We start from the raw sequence: 13,493 nt of genomic DNA, 5'->3' as shown, positions 1-13,493 counted from the left end.
TTCAATAAACTTTTGTGACAATGTTCTCACTTTCCCCCCTCAACATTAAAACCACATACTGAGGCGACCACTTGCTGTGACTGGGATAGAAGTTAAATTAAACTGAATATTGGTTAATTTTTTTTTAAATGTCTTGGCTTAGGCATTTTAACTTTGCCAGGTGTAACATCTGACTAGTTTTAATTTTCTACACTTAGCTGCTCTCAAAGGGCCTCGGGGATAAGGTTTCTGCAGTCTTCTCATTGGCTTCCTTGGAGCAATGCTAACAAAGGTTCTATCCCTCTCTCCATGTTGAGGTTCTCGGATCTCTTGCTCCTGTGCTTAGATACTCCCTGAAGTCACCACAAAGAATAGGGCATACCTGACGTTTGGAATATGATATTGGCATAAAAACTCTGGGCAAACAGAACCTTCCCCAGTGTATGAATGCCCAAAATGGTACCGTTTGGGAGATTCGCTACTCCGGATTGAGCAATGTTACATGTGGTTCAATTGACAACTCAACCAGGACTCAAGAAAACACGATTGAAACCCAGACTCAGACACTGAGCAGTTTTACGACACTGGTTATATAGCAAGTCCCCTCACCTCTCTGGACCTCAATTTCCTCCTCTGTAAAATGAGGGGAAGGACTCTTATGACCTCCACCCCATGATTCTTAAAATGCAAATACTCCTGGGACAGAGAACCTCATTAATTCTGGATAATATCTCAGCATGAATTAGTTTATTGGTACAAAGAAAGGTGTATCTGTTTATATGTATTTGTATATATGAGTGAAATTTGTAAGAATCCGCAATTTTTCTGTTTGCCTGCTGAAGAGTATATCTGGTGTAACAAGAAACATTAAGGTAGGTTAGTAGTTTGCATATCATGAAGACAAGTGTTAAGAATGCTACCTATATTGCCAAGTTTATCTCCAGTTTTCAGCAATTAGGATACTTACCATCAGATTGCCAAGTCGCTTGTTATAGCCTACTTTCTCTTCAGACTCTGGCATAGCATGGGCTCAGCAGATTCCAGATTCGGTCATGGTGCCACATTGGCTAAAACTAGTCAGTCCACCTGTCTGGGGCTTTTGGTTTTGTTTTTGTTTTTGGTTATTTTTTGCTGAAGCTAAATGGTAGTTGTGACAGTTAAAACCAAAATGAAGCTTTTTTTTTTTTTTCTGAGAAAGGAAAGAAAAAACTTCAAGATTGTGTGGGACTCTACATAAGGAATGAGACTCAGAGGCAAGAGGTGGAAATTCTAGACAGAGTCCAAGCATGGATGAGACTAGAACTCTAATATATTGCATTTCCAGAGTTGAAGTAAATTATCTTAAATTATCAAGCACAGTGGTGTTGATTACTCTCATAGTGCAACTGGTGTAATTATGGAGCTTTAAAGAAAATATTTTTGTTATTGTTACAGAGAACAGTTACCAATACTCTGATTAGATTTGCTGTGTTTTTCCTTCCCATTTACAGAATATGGAAATTAAAATTTTTTCATTTTTTTTTTTAGCACTATATGACTAGAATTAGGATTCCATAGCAAAATCACAAGGGGCTTGATTAGGTCAGGAGCTTTCATCCCTCCAGTAATATCCATGATTGACTCCCTTCCCATTTGGGCCTGCCTAGACCAATTTGTAGCCAATATTAAGTTTTTATGTAGCATTGACTTAAGATAGCAAGGAATTAATAGCTTATTACCAAGAGTACAACAGATCCTTGATATGATTTAATAATGCACCTAAGTTTATGTAGTTTACAGTTATGTACGTATCAACTAAGCCCTTAGCTAGTCTCTAAGCAACAATTTAAAATTTTTCCTGGTAAATACTGCAGGTTTCACATTGATTTACGAGTAGGGATGGTTCTAATAGTACTGAATCATTCCATTCTGCCTGGGACTCATTCTAAAAGACTAGTAGCTCAAAGTTTAGTGGAGATCAGAAACTTTCTAGCTCAATCCCCTTCCCCCCTCTACGCCCCCCACCAATGGTGCCAAAAGCTTAGTTCGTTCATAGAAGAAATTTAAACATTAGTTAATTTCCAGTCTTTTGGCATGACTTCCATTGGGTCGAAGTTTGGGTAACTAATCTACAGCTTGACCCAATGGAAGTCTAATACTTAGGAGCTGCCTAAAGGAAGAGCAACACTTAGGGAATTTAACAATTCCCTACTTAGGAAAAGAGGCTACTTCCTTATATATGGCTCAAGTTGTATTTTGAGGGAACAGGACAACATGATTTTCATTCAAGATAAGCCTGCTATCCCATCATATTATGTGTATTTTGTAGGGTTGGGCTCCCCATCCCCCTTTTCATGTTTAAACATGAGGAATACCATGAAATGACATTTTCACTACTTGCCAGATCTACAAAGACTTCAAATCTCCTTTTTTGTTTTAAATATGCAATTTCAACTTACTTGATGTTTCTTCTCTCCTCCCCACCTCCCACCCTCATCTTTCCATCCCTACTTTCTGGCCATACCAGGGACTTTTCTCTGTTGGTGGAAGCCAGGAAAAGGTTGAGAAAACAAAGCCACAAGGAGAGGTTCAGGGTCAGACAGTTGGTAAGAAGCTTTCTCTCTATGGGGCAGGACCTTCTCCCTCCACTGTTCAGATGTCACTAATGATGACTATACATACATACATACAAACATACATGTAATACACACATACATATACATAGAATTCTTAAGAATATTATTCTAACACTACTACTAGAAGAAAAAAACAAAATCCAAATTGTGATTTTTTTTTCAGTTAACAAGAACTACTTGGATTTTAATTTAAATTTAAATTTGGATTTGATTTAAAAAATGATTTATAAAAAGTTGGGCTTAGTGAATATGGCTAAAGATCAGTGGTCAATGTTCAGTAAGACAGAGAAGGGAGTCCTTTAAAAAAAGTGAAAATTAGAAAACAATTTGCTTTAAAAGTCTGGAGATCTTTCAAAGTCTTACGATAGAGAGCCACGGTTTTAAGAGTAACACTCTGAAATAACTAAACTTGGAGGCATTAAAACCTTCACAAGAGGCAGTGCTGGAGTAGTGGGTAGAGAGCTGGCCAGGTCAAGGCTACTGAGGCTCTAATCCATCTTCTAAATGGCTATGTATTCCTGGGCAAGTCACTATCCCTGTTGCAGAGGTGGTGTCAAACTCAAAAGGAAGTTTCCTATGGCAGTGAAACCACAGGTGCAGTCCCCACACATAGTTTCATAATACTGTCTGATGTAACTGGCTCCTTTGACTAATAGTGGTGTAATGGAAAGAGCACTGGACTCCATCAGAAAACCTGTGCTCTTCCAAGCAATTCAAACTAGCTATTTTGACTTTCTTAAGGTCACCCGTTGCTTCTCTGGGCCCGTTTTCTCAACTCTAAAATGGAAATAATATTCTTGCATTCCCTAACTTAAAAGAACTGTTACTTTCCAAACTATAAAGTGCAATAGAAACATGAACTGTTCTTTGATTTCACATTGCCTCTGTCAGCACCAGGGATACAAAAATGAAATGAGAGGGTCCCTGCCCTCAGGAAACCAAGAGTGGGTGAATAATAGAATGGCACAGCCTGGCACAGAAATTATTTCTCCACTGTGGGACTAAATCCAATTTACTAAGCAAGGGAATCCTAGGATAGCGTCTTAATTGGCAACTTGTCTAGTACAACAGGACTGAAATTAGTTATGGATAGATGATGCCTGCTTAATTAAAGGGTTCAAAGTTAGCTAATGATGGCAGAAAATGCATATCAAATTTTTTTTTGTGGTTTATTATTTCTTCAGAGGGGCAAAACGCTTACCTCTTTCTGGCTAAAATATGGGGGAGTGTGTCACTTTCCAATGACACTAAGCAACTGCCTAAGGAGAGGAACTAATTTAGCAAAATCACAGTTTTGTTGGGAGCTATCCCACAGTCTCAAAGCTGAAATCCCCCACTCTCTAAATGTCAGCTGTCCATTACATTCTGCTTCTCTACAAAAACTGAATCAGAAAGGGATGATGCTGAAGGAGTATGGACATCAAATCTATAATTTCCTTGTAATTATGAATACTCTATTCAAGAGAAATACAAATGTAGGGTAAGATTCAGGTTCAAATAAAATTGGCTCACAGTAATAGGCATTGTATTCCAGTGACAAAAAAAAAGTCACAGAAGTGGTTAAGAGTTTTTTTGTCTGGTTGTTTTTTTCTCAAATGGGGACTGTCCCCAAATGGGGTCTGTGAGGCTTGGGAAAGGGAGAAAAGTCAGGTTAAAAAATGGTGTGAGGTATTCCTGTTTTCACTTTGGCACCATTCCTTAGTGCAGAGCATATGTGAGAATTTCTTTAATGTAAATTCAGATTTCAGGAAACTTATAGGGAAAGTAAAGGAAGGGGTCATTGATTTGAATCTATTACTGCCTCCTGTCTCTGTAATAAAATTCCATTTCACCCTGACCTATCACCGTTTTTAGATGGTGGGAGCTGCGCTGCCACTCTAATAGGCCCCTTCCTTCAGAAGAGCAGCATTTTAAACAGCATTCCAAAACATAGGGCTAGACAAAACACAGAGTAAATACAGAGTACTGTTCGTTCTGTGTACTGCCACCTGCATTTGGGTTGGGGGCAACCACAAGTCCAAATGCCAAAATAACTTCACAGGACCAATGACAGGTATATGAAATTTATAGCTGAATTGTCTGTCTCCGCTTTAGCCTAACTAGAGTTCCAAAGAGTTTCCTGAAGGGAGTGCCTTGTTATTTTAAACGTGCTGACAAAAACAGAAGGCCAGATAGCAAATCACTGGAAGTAGAGAGTGACTCAGTGAGGGGACGGCTTTAAAATATTCAGTCACTCTAACTATCCTTCTTGTCAAGCTTGATAGGCAGTTATTAACTATCAACACCTGTCCTTATGAATTTTGGCAAGCTAGATCATCCATCATTATCAATTAGACTTGGTTACCAACAGATCAGGCAAAACAAAGAAGTCAGTTTTAAGAAAGCCCCTTTTGATCATCATAGGCTCATAGAATTTTAGCTCAGGAAGGCCCTCAGAAAGCACTCAGTTCAACTCCTTCACTTTATAGATGAAAAAACAAAGGTCCAGACTGGACCAAACCATATAATTAGCTAGTGATGACACTGGAGCTGCCAATCAAGTGCTCTTCCACCATCCTACACTGCTTCCTGCTGTATGTGTCCAGTCAGCTGGGTACAATTTGTAAGCAGAATAGTCTTTTGCAGAATTTTGCACTGTACCCTAGTTCAGGAATTATAATGGAAGGAAAGGAGAGATTTTACGCTACCTTTCTACTTCTTATAACATGAGAAAATGGATAAGGGAAAAATTTGTAGCCTTTAAACCCAAGAACCTATAGAAGGCTGTAAGCTGGGCCTCTCTGGAGTTAAGCTACTTCACATGACCAGGGACTGAAGTCATAGAAGCTTAAACGTTGGACTGGACATTGGAGGCAATCTACTTTACACCTCCCTACGTGAAGCATGAATTTCCTTTTTGCCCTATCTCCTTACAAGTCCGTGTTTGAAGACCTCTAGTGAGATGGAATACAGCCCCATTTCAGAAAGCAGCTCCTTTCTTTTTTGGATAGCTCTGCTTTCTCCTTATGCTGAATCAAAGCATGTTCTTGTAACTACCACATGCAGGTCTCAGTGTTGCCTTCTTAGGCCATGCAGAGTAAGTACTATATTAGATGGTCTGAAAATCCAGACAGCTCAGAAGGGGTAGCTTTCCTCTTCAAAGTAGCCAAGTGTATTCCCTACTCATTTGGAAAGATCTTGCCTCCTGTCACTTGAAATTCTCACTCACAGTTCCCTTTACTTATTCCACAACCTGGGTGTCTCTACTAGCAAGGCAGTATCAAGACAGAAGTGATTTCCTCCTTTGTGGGATATAGACAGTATTTGTGGCTACTGGGTATGTAATCTCTTTAAGCTGGGGCATCTGAAAACCTGTGCTTATTGAGAAATAAAAGGTCATCTGTGAAGCTAATGAACTAGGACTGACCAGTACGGGAGGTTCTGTCTCAAGTCATTTTTTATTCTTCAGTGAGATGTTTTAACCTCATGACAATCCAACGAACAGCCTCAGGGTTTCTCCCAACTGCTGTATAAAATCCACTCATCCACTCAAAACAAAGTATGAAAAATAATCCACCCAATATGGTGGTTTTCTGAAGTTACTATAGCCAAATGTGCTTAAAACAATATGAGGAAAAACAGTGGAATCCATGTATCTGTTCACATAAAAGCTAAATAATGAGTTATTTACAATCCTAAATTCATAACCAATTTCTGAAGGTCAAGGCAGCTTTCTTATTCTCTGGTTCAAGTCACTTTACCTTTTGAGAATAACTAGAATTTCATTTTTATATTGTTAACCATGTTAATTGGTCATTTATAGGAAAGTATTCACCCCTCCCCTTTACTGCATTGCTAACACCTGACCATTAAATCCACATGTGGTCAAGAACAGCACTCTCAGGTGTCAGGTCTCAACACCATGGTGCTAAAGACAGTCAAGAGACTTTGATCTTCAAATATTCCCTGTATCTTCCTTTTACAAATTTTGGCAGCACCAAGTTATGTCACACTTGAAACTCTCCATCTCACTTTTAGGAGATTCCAAAGCATTCAGGATTTCCAAATCTAAGGAGGACTATGAGGGCAACAACAGAACAGGGTGATATGGTTAGTCAGTGTCTATTAGACCTTAGGCGCCATTTATTTCAGGCAAGCCAGTCATATCCAAGGTCTCAGAAGAACACCAGAGTATGATAGGAAAATTCCAGTAACTGGTGCTTATCAGGTAAGGAATAACTGTTGGCTGGCAAATGTGTTGCCATAATCTGTAAAAAGAAGATACAGGGTATATTTTAAGATCCAAGACAATTGACTCTGTCTTTAGCAAAATGGTGCTGATGGCTAACACCTGAGAGGTTTGTTCTTGACAAAATGTGGGGGTTCAATGGCCAGATTTAAAGTAAAGGGCAGGGGGAAGAGATACTTTTTTATAAATGGCCAACTAACATGTTTAACAATATAAAAATGAAATTGTAATTATTCTCAAAAAATGTTTTCTAAGAATAAAAATATAGAAAATATGTGAAAATACAGAAATCAGGGCCAAGAGTACAGGATTATTTTCAGTTTGTCTCAGTCTGGTTTGTACCAAACCTACAGAAAAAGAGAAATATGAACAAATTTTCAGTACCTTTCCAAATAGCCTGCTGATCAGCAGGTCTGCAAAGATCTGCTTTTTGCAACTGATTCAGGAATCATTTAGGAACAAACTGCATTTAGGAATAAAAATTTAAAGAAGGCAACAACACAAAGATCTGTTGGACAACAAAAGAAAGGTTGTACTCTGTAGTCAGACAGGTGAGAGGATAGTAATGGAGTCACTACGAATTACTAGGTTTCTTAAAAAAAAAAAAGGCTGTGAAAATGGCTTTTTCACCGCTGAGGTGAGAACTGTCTGCAGAAAACATGTAAGTCTGGACACAGAAAGTGATATAACATGTATTGTTGCTTCAAAGAGCTTAACTTATTGAACTTACCCAACAGCAATAGGTTAATTGACTTAAATACAAGTAGGAAGTATCTTTAACTGAAATAAGTATTATGTCAACTCCTGAAGTCTGCCTATTGGTAGAAATGACCTTCCCAATTAGCAGTTGGAGTAATGTAATAGCTGCTATCCACTTCAGGGCTGGTAAGGCCATTCTCACTTGGGAAGACCACCACCCAATTCTGGGCAGGAAGCCAAGCAGCTGAGCCAAAGGGCAGGATAAGAGCTGTCCTGGGCACCTAAACTGAATCCCTAAAAATCCAACCACACTACTGCCTTGTGTGTGCGTTTCCTGTATTCTTTCTCTCATGGAATCATTAATCCAACAGGAGAACTGAAATTGGTATAACGAAGCAATTACCTGCTTCAAAGAATGCTCTTTAGTTTCATTGTTTTATGTAACTGATGAGAGGTTTTGTTACTGACATCCTACTATAAACATGTTTGCATTTGAAGCTTTTTCAATGGAGTTTTATTTTTTTTAACTTTTTCTTCCTCCCGCCTCTACTCTCCTCACATCTGCATGTATCTACTGCTGGTTTAAGTGAACATAACCAACGGTTCTAACTGCAGCTTCTCCATGACCGGCCAGCCACAGCCACTGATGGCATTGTGACACCCCGCTCTTATCCCCAGGAAGCAACTTTACCCATTCTTTCCCCCCAAACCCCACTGGCCATCACCTTTTAAAAATCCACATCACTGAGAGGAATCTCTTGGTTCAGGTTACTCTGCACTTTGAACATCCCCTCTATCTAACACCTGCGTTGTTCTCCTTGTACAGGAAGGCGTGCGGGCCACGTCAGTTTCCAGCCAGCGTTGTAGTCGTAAAGTGGCACATTTTCAGCCAAGGTCATTCACTGGCCTCTGCGGGCACAGCTCTTCATCAATCCCTTTTTTTTTTTTTGCTCAGGATCATGCCCTTGTTAGCTTACATGGGGAAGCATTCTGAGCTGTTTTAAACCATGCACAGGAGAAAAACCTTTTATTGCTACTGAAAAAAAAAAGTACTCTAGGGCTTCCCCAGTTTTGCCAGGTCTCTTAATTGTGGAAGCTTCTTCAGAGACGGGAGCTGAAGATCATCTTTAGTTGGCATCCAACTGAGAAACACAAAGATTATTTACTTGGGAAAGAGTTTAGTTTTATGATCAAAACATACCTTTGCAAGGTGCTAGCCCTCAGATGGAAAGCCAACTTTCAAGCCTGTGTTGCAACTTTCTTTTAAAATAAGCATCCAAACTTTGTGGGAAAAAAAACCAGAGGCCCAAATCTACTGACTTCACACACACTAGAATAGACTGGGTCAAGTTGGGGGAACAACGTGATTGTCACACAGTCCTTAGCTTCATCTGAAAAAACCAAAAACATGTTGATGTTGCCTTCTTTTATTCTCTTACAGATTGTCTTTGGGTTCCTTAAACATGGAAGGCAGTTGTTGGAAGCAAACTTTTAAAAGCTGTGGTAGTGGCTGCCTGGTAAGAAGTAAACCAGTCAAAAGGCCTTGAAGAAGGGGAGGTTGGTTGTTTGGTTCAAAGGCTGTCTACGTGCAACCTGCTGCTAGGACTATTGGGGACTAATGCCAGTGGGATTCCTGAGTCTTAAGGTAGGCAAAGAGTTTGAAACTGGATGCAGCTGCTTCTAGCGCCCTCCGGTCATCTCCCACTCTAGCAATTACATGCTACTGGATGTCTCCAAGAAGCTCAGTCTGGGCTTTCTGGAGGGGGAGGTCCCTCAGTGGGCTGCTCCTCAGCAGAGCAGGCCTCCTGCCCAAGTACAAATTCCCTCCTTAACCTAAAGAGGCTCAGTTTTCCTAGTTGGGGACACACAGACACACACACACTCTATGTACACAAATTTGAGATACCTGGGTCTGGACCCTAAAAGAGCAAAGATGGCACCTGTTCGAGATGGTGCCCACATCCAGCAGCTGCCAAAAGGAGAAATCGCTTTACTTTTCTTTAAACTTGCAATGCTTGTCTTTATTTTGTTCTTTATATTTTGAAAGTGAGAAGAAATAGTATTGAGTCAATTTCTTTTTTTTTTTAAATATTTGTTCTATATATTTACAGGCCTTAAAGTTGCTCTAAAGGTTTCAAAAGTATTATAGTACTTTTCCCAGGGTAGCACTTTTTTTTTTTTGAACAAGTTAATTCTTGGAGCTCTCTGGTCCACAGCATTTTCTCAAATGCATTTCCTTCTGTTCCAAGTTTATGTATGTTTTGATTACTATTTTGATTTTTAATTTCTGAAGCAAGCTGAGAGGCAGGCAGAAAGATTTGATGCCAAAAAACAACAACAAAAAATGATCTCTCTTACCTAGCTCACCCCAAAACCCCTTTAAGTAAGACTGGACTATCTACTATGCTTTGAAACAAAAGTGAGGTGCATCTGAAGGGGAGGGAAATTTATTTCTCTGCTTTTCTATTATACAATTTGTTTACAGAAACTGCAAATTAAAAAATTACACTGGCATTTGCAGTCCTTAAAATAAATTAAAGTTCTCAACTTTTTTTTTTGCTAAACAGATCTGTGTTTCTTTTAAAGTATGAGTCCTTGTTTAAAAAGAAAAGATTAAAACAGAAAATATTTTCTATAAATAACACATGTATTTTGGTTTAGTGCTCCCGCCCTCGGGCTGACGCTGACTTTTTCCAGTACCTTTTTCCTCCATGATCACCTTTTTGTTTCTCTCTCCCCTCTCCCACTCGTGCACACGTGGGGGTTTCTGCTCGAGAATTGGCCTTGCTGCACTGTGATTGGCGAAGACGTGAAACTTTTTAAAAAAATACTTAAATTGTTTCTTTTGTTTCGTTTTGTGTATTTGAAGTTTTAGTTATCCTCTGACTCCTCTTCGGCTTCCCGAAGCCACGTGAAGAAGGCTGTGACTGATTTCAGCGCCACGCCTTTCCCACTCTGCTCAGCAGGGTCCTTGCTGCTTTCCCACTTGTAGAAGGCGTCCTCCGAGATCACCTCCTCATCATAGAGACAATCAAAAAACATCCGCAAGAGATCTGCAAGAGGGTGAGAGGGGATCATCATTCCTGACAACCCCAGGATAGAGAGGCCCTTAAAGGGCAAACAAGGATTTCTCCCCAAACAGTGATTTTGCACAGATTCTCAAAGAGGACCTCCGTGTCAGGTCCCTCCTCTCTCCCCCTTAAAAACAGTACTCAGTGTTACACCAGCACAAAAACTTGGGGACATGAAGAAAGAAGAGAATAATTTATATGGTGTCTAAAATAATTTTCTGTAGCCATTACTTAACTCTGTTCTAATTTTTCTAGGTGCCTATCATTTATATTATATTACAATCATCTTTTTAAAATAAAAGTCTGGATGGCCCTCCCCCACCCCTTTGATATGTACAGTTTTGTATTGGGTTTCTGATATGAAAAAATTAAGGCAATCATCTGGATAAACTGGGCTAAAACTCTTCTAAATGGGAACTCATACCCATTCATTCTCTCTCTCATATTAAACCTCACTTATCCATAACTTTACCCAACCCAAATTATCTAGTTAATGATCTCAATTCTCTGTTTTTCTTTAGCCAAGGAGACTTGGGTTTTTACAAGGCAGGAAAATTGATGGGAATATTATGCCTCATGAGATTTTCCATTTTCCATTCTTATTTCTCCAACCCACGTTAGTGATTTGAAATGAACATTTTCCTGAAGGTTTCTATTTGTAATTATATTATTATTATTTCAATTATTTTTCATTCGTTAAACAAACTAGTAGGAAAGTCAGGGGAAGGAATGGCCAGGAATGTATTAAAGTGGTGGTGACGAATTTGGCCTAGGATAAAAGATTCAATGAGGGTCATTACATTGGACAATCAAAAGGGGATAAGCAAAAACTGTATTTTTATTCAACTGGTTGAAAACAAAAATTCCAACTGTATCTACTGATTTAAGGATTTTATATATTAACAAGTAGTAATTTCCCTGTTTTATAGAGAGGAAAACGAGGTAAGGAAAGTTAAATGAGGCAGTGGTGGGGATGAAGCAGAGTCACCCATCTAGATGTGGGAAGACCTGAGAGGACAGGTGAGTCTCCACTCATATTCCTATGTCTCCTACCACAGACCAGTAAGACTTTTTGCTATTTGTACAGATAAAATTAAAAGCATTTGTCTAAACGCAACAATCTTAAGCAAATCACGTAGAACCACGTGCCAGTTTTGACCCGACTGCTTTGCCAGAAACCGTTTTTAAAAAAGGCAATAAAATTTCTGTGAACCAGAATAAGGTATTATGGTTAATTGAATTTTAAGATGGTTTGAACATTAGCCAGGGGCCCCTTTTTATTTTTCAATTCTTAGGGTTGAAAAAAATTCCAAAAATGAATGCCTGCGTCAGAACTATAGGCTTTGGTGACCCCTTGAGGACCTTGCAGACTGTTGGGGGTTATTCTAAACAATAACAGTTGGAAAGGATGAAGCTTCACTGTGTGCCCACTCTAGGATGTGCCCTGGAAGCTGTCTGGAGACAAAGCTCCTGGCATGGTCTGCCCTTCTGGCTGTTTATCTTTTTTTTTCTCAGCAATATCAAATTCAGATTTATAGGGCTGCAGCCAGAAATCAGGAGAGGCTCCTCACTGACTTCAGGGTTCAGTTAATAGAAGTTCTACTGTACTTGAGAGCTGTGACCCAGGAAGCCAGCACTATCCACTCTGATTCTTCTAACACCTAGCTGGTCTAAGCCATGTAAAGCCACATGTGAACTTACTGGCAGGCTGATCAAGTTTGACGATGGATGCTTGTAGTGCATAAAGTGCTTGCAGTTCCTTCTCTGTATCTGAGTCTAGGTACTTGAGTAAAATCGGCACTCTCTGCTTGATAACAGCAGTGTCCACTCGAAAAGTGGAACAGTCGGCTGGAGAGAGAGAGAGAGAGAGAAAGAGAGAGAAGAACCAGGTAATCCACAAGAAGCTGCCACTGTTAATGAGGGAGAGGAGAGGGGTGAAAAGGAATGGAATTAGTTGGGGGTCAATTTTTAACTGGGGACTGTTTTGATGCTACCATGGCCCCTTGGAAGGGGAATGATGAAGCCCCAAAGCTCTGCAGGACAAGCTGTCAGCACTAGGGGCCTTTTAACCTGCTGTCCTCAAGGGCTGCTGACTCACTTCCAGGGATGCAGCAACATCAAAGAGAACACGGGTGGGGAGTGGGGGGGAAGAAGCGATCAGAACCCACTTATTAATGTGATTAGCTTAAATGCTTCTGGTCATTCTCAAAACCAATACTGATCAGCCCTTCCAAGAGCTCAGACCCACTGCTTCTTGAAGAAAGGTGGGTTAAAAGAGGATTGAATGGCAAGAGGGAGAAGGATGTTTGGGTATACTTGAAAAATTATTCAACAGCATATCCTTTTAGAAAAAGTAGTTTTTATAAGCAATTTTCTAAATGTTAGCCCCCTTCCTGGAAAAAAACAAAAACCAAAAACTTTCAAGGGTCAGGTTCAAATCAGAAAGTTCTACATGTGATTAAACCTAAATACACAAAAGGCCTCATATTTTAGATACAAAAATGTTTTTTATATGAACTTCTTCTAAGACTTTCCTAGTTAACTTTTTTAAACATAACTTTCTGTAGGAGGCCTTTCCCAGCCCCTTCCTGCACTATTCCAATGGGATGGTGCTATCAGTCTTGAGTGTGTTGTATATTACCTACTGATATGAGCTATGAAGTGCTATGCCTGCTGTCTCTTCCAGCAGAACAGGAACTCTTGGGGGCAGGGAACATTCTAGTTTTGCGTCTGTATTTCCAAGACCTGTTGCACAGGGCCTGGTATATTGTAGGGTCTTAATAAACATTTGATTGTTTAGGCATAAATAGTGTGGCCGAGAGCTGACTTGTTGCCTTGATTTGCCTGGCTAGAGAACAGATGCATTTGCCAACAGTATATACACTCAAGAATATCTTTTAG

The 13,493-nt window shown here is 39.7% G+C and overlaps 2 protein-coding genes across 7 annotated transcripts in view; both read right to left on the bottom strand.

The window, feature by feature from the left end:
- HP1BP3 (heterochromatin protein 1 binding protein 3) overlaps positions 1-13,493 on the bottom strand; it is a 483,172-nt gene that overhangs the window by 35,634 nt on the left and 434,045 nt on the right. The gene's annotated exons all lie outside the window — the stretch shown is intronic.
- EIF4G3 (eukaryotic translation initiation factor 4 gamma 3) overlaps positions 6,013-13,493 on the bottom strand; it is a 411,795-nt gene continuing 404,314 nt past the window's right edge. For all 6 annotated transcript variants that reach the window (XM_069079469.1, XM_069079465.1, XM_069079464.1 and 3 more), the window contains 2 exons: positions 12,294-12,440; positions 6,013-10,574 (listed from right to left, as the gene is read on the bottom strand). In XM_069079469.1, the coding sequence (XP_068935570.1) occupies positions 10,393-10,574; positions 12,294-12,440 (329 nt within the window). In that variant the 3' untranslated portion in view covers positions 6,013-10,392. The remainder of the gene's footprint in view (positions 10,575-12,293; positions 12,441-13,493) is intronic.

This window comes from Petaurus breviceps, unplaced genomic scaffold, assembly GCF_028583685.1.
Source record: "Petaurus breviceps papuanus isolate PSGF00001 unplaced genomic scaffold, PetGlider_PUasm1.0 91041, whole genome shotgun sequence".
Classification (NCBI taxonomy): Eukaryota; Metazoa; Chordata; class Mammalia; order Diprotodontia; family Petauridae; genus Petaurus; species Petaurus breviceps.
The sequence above is the reverse complement of the archived record's forward strand: the minus strand, read 5'-3'. Positions and strand labels throughout refer to the sequence as shown.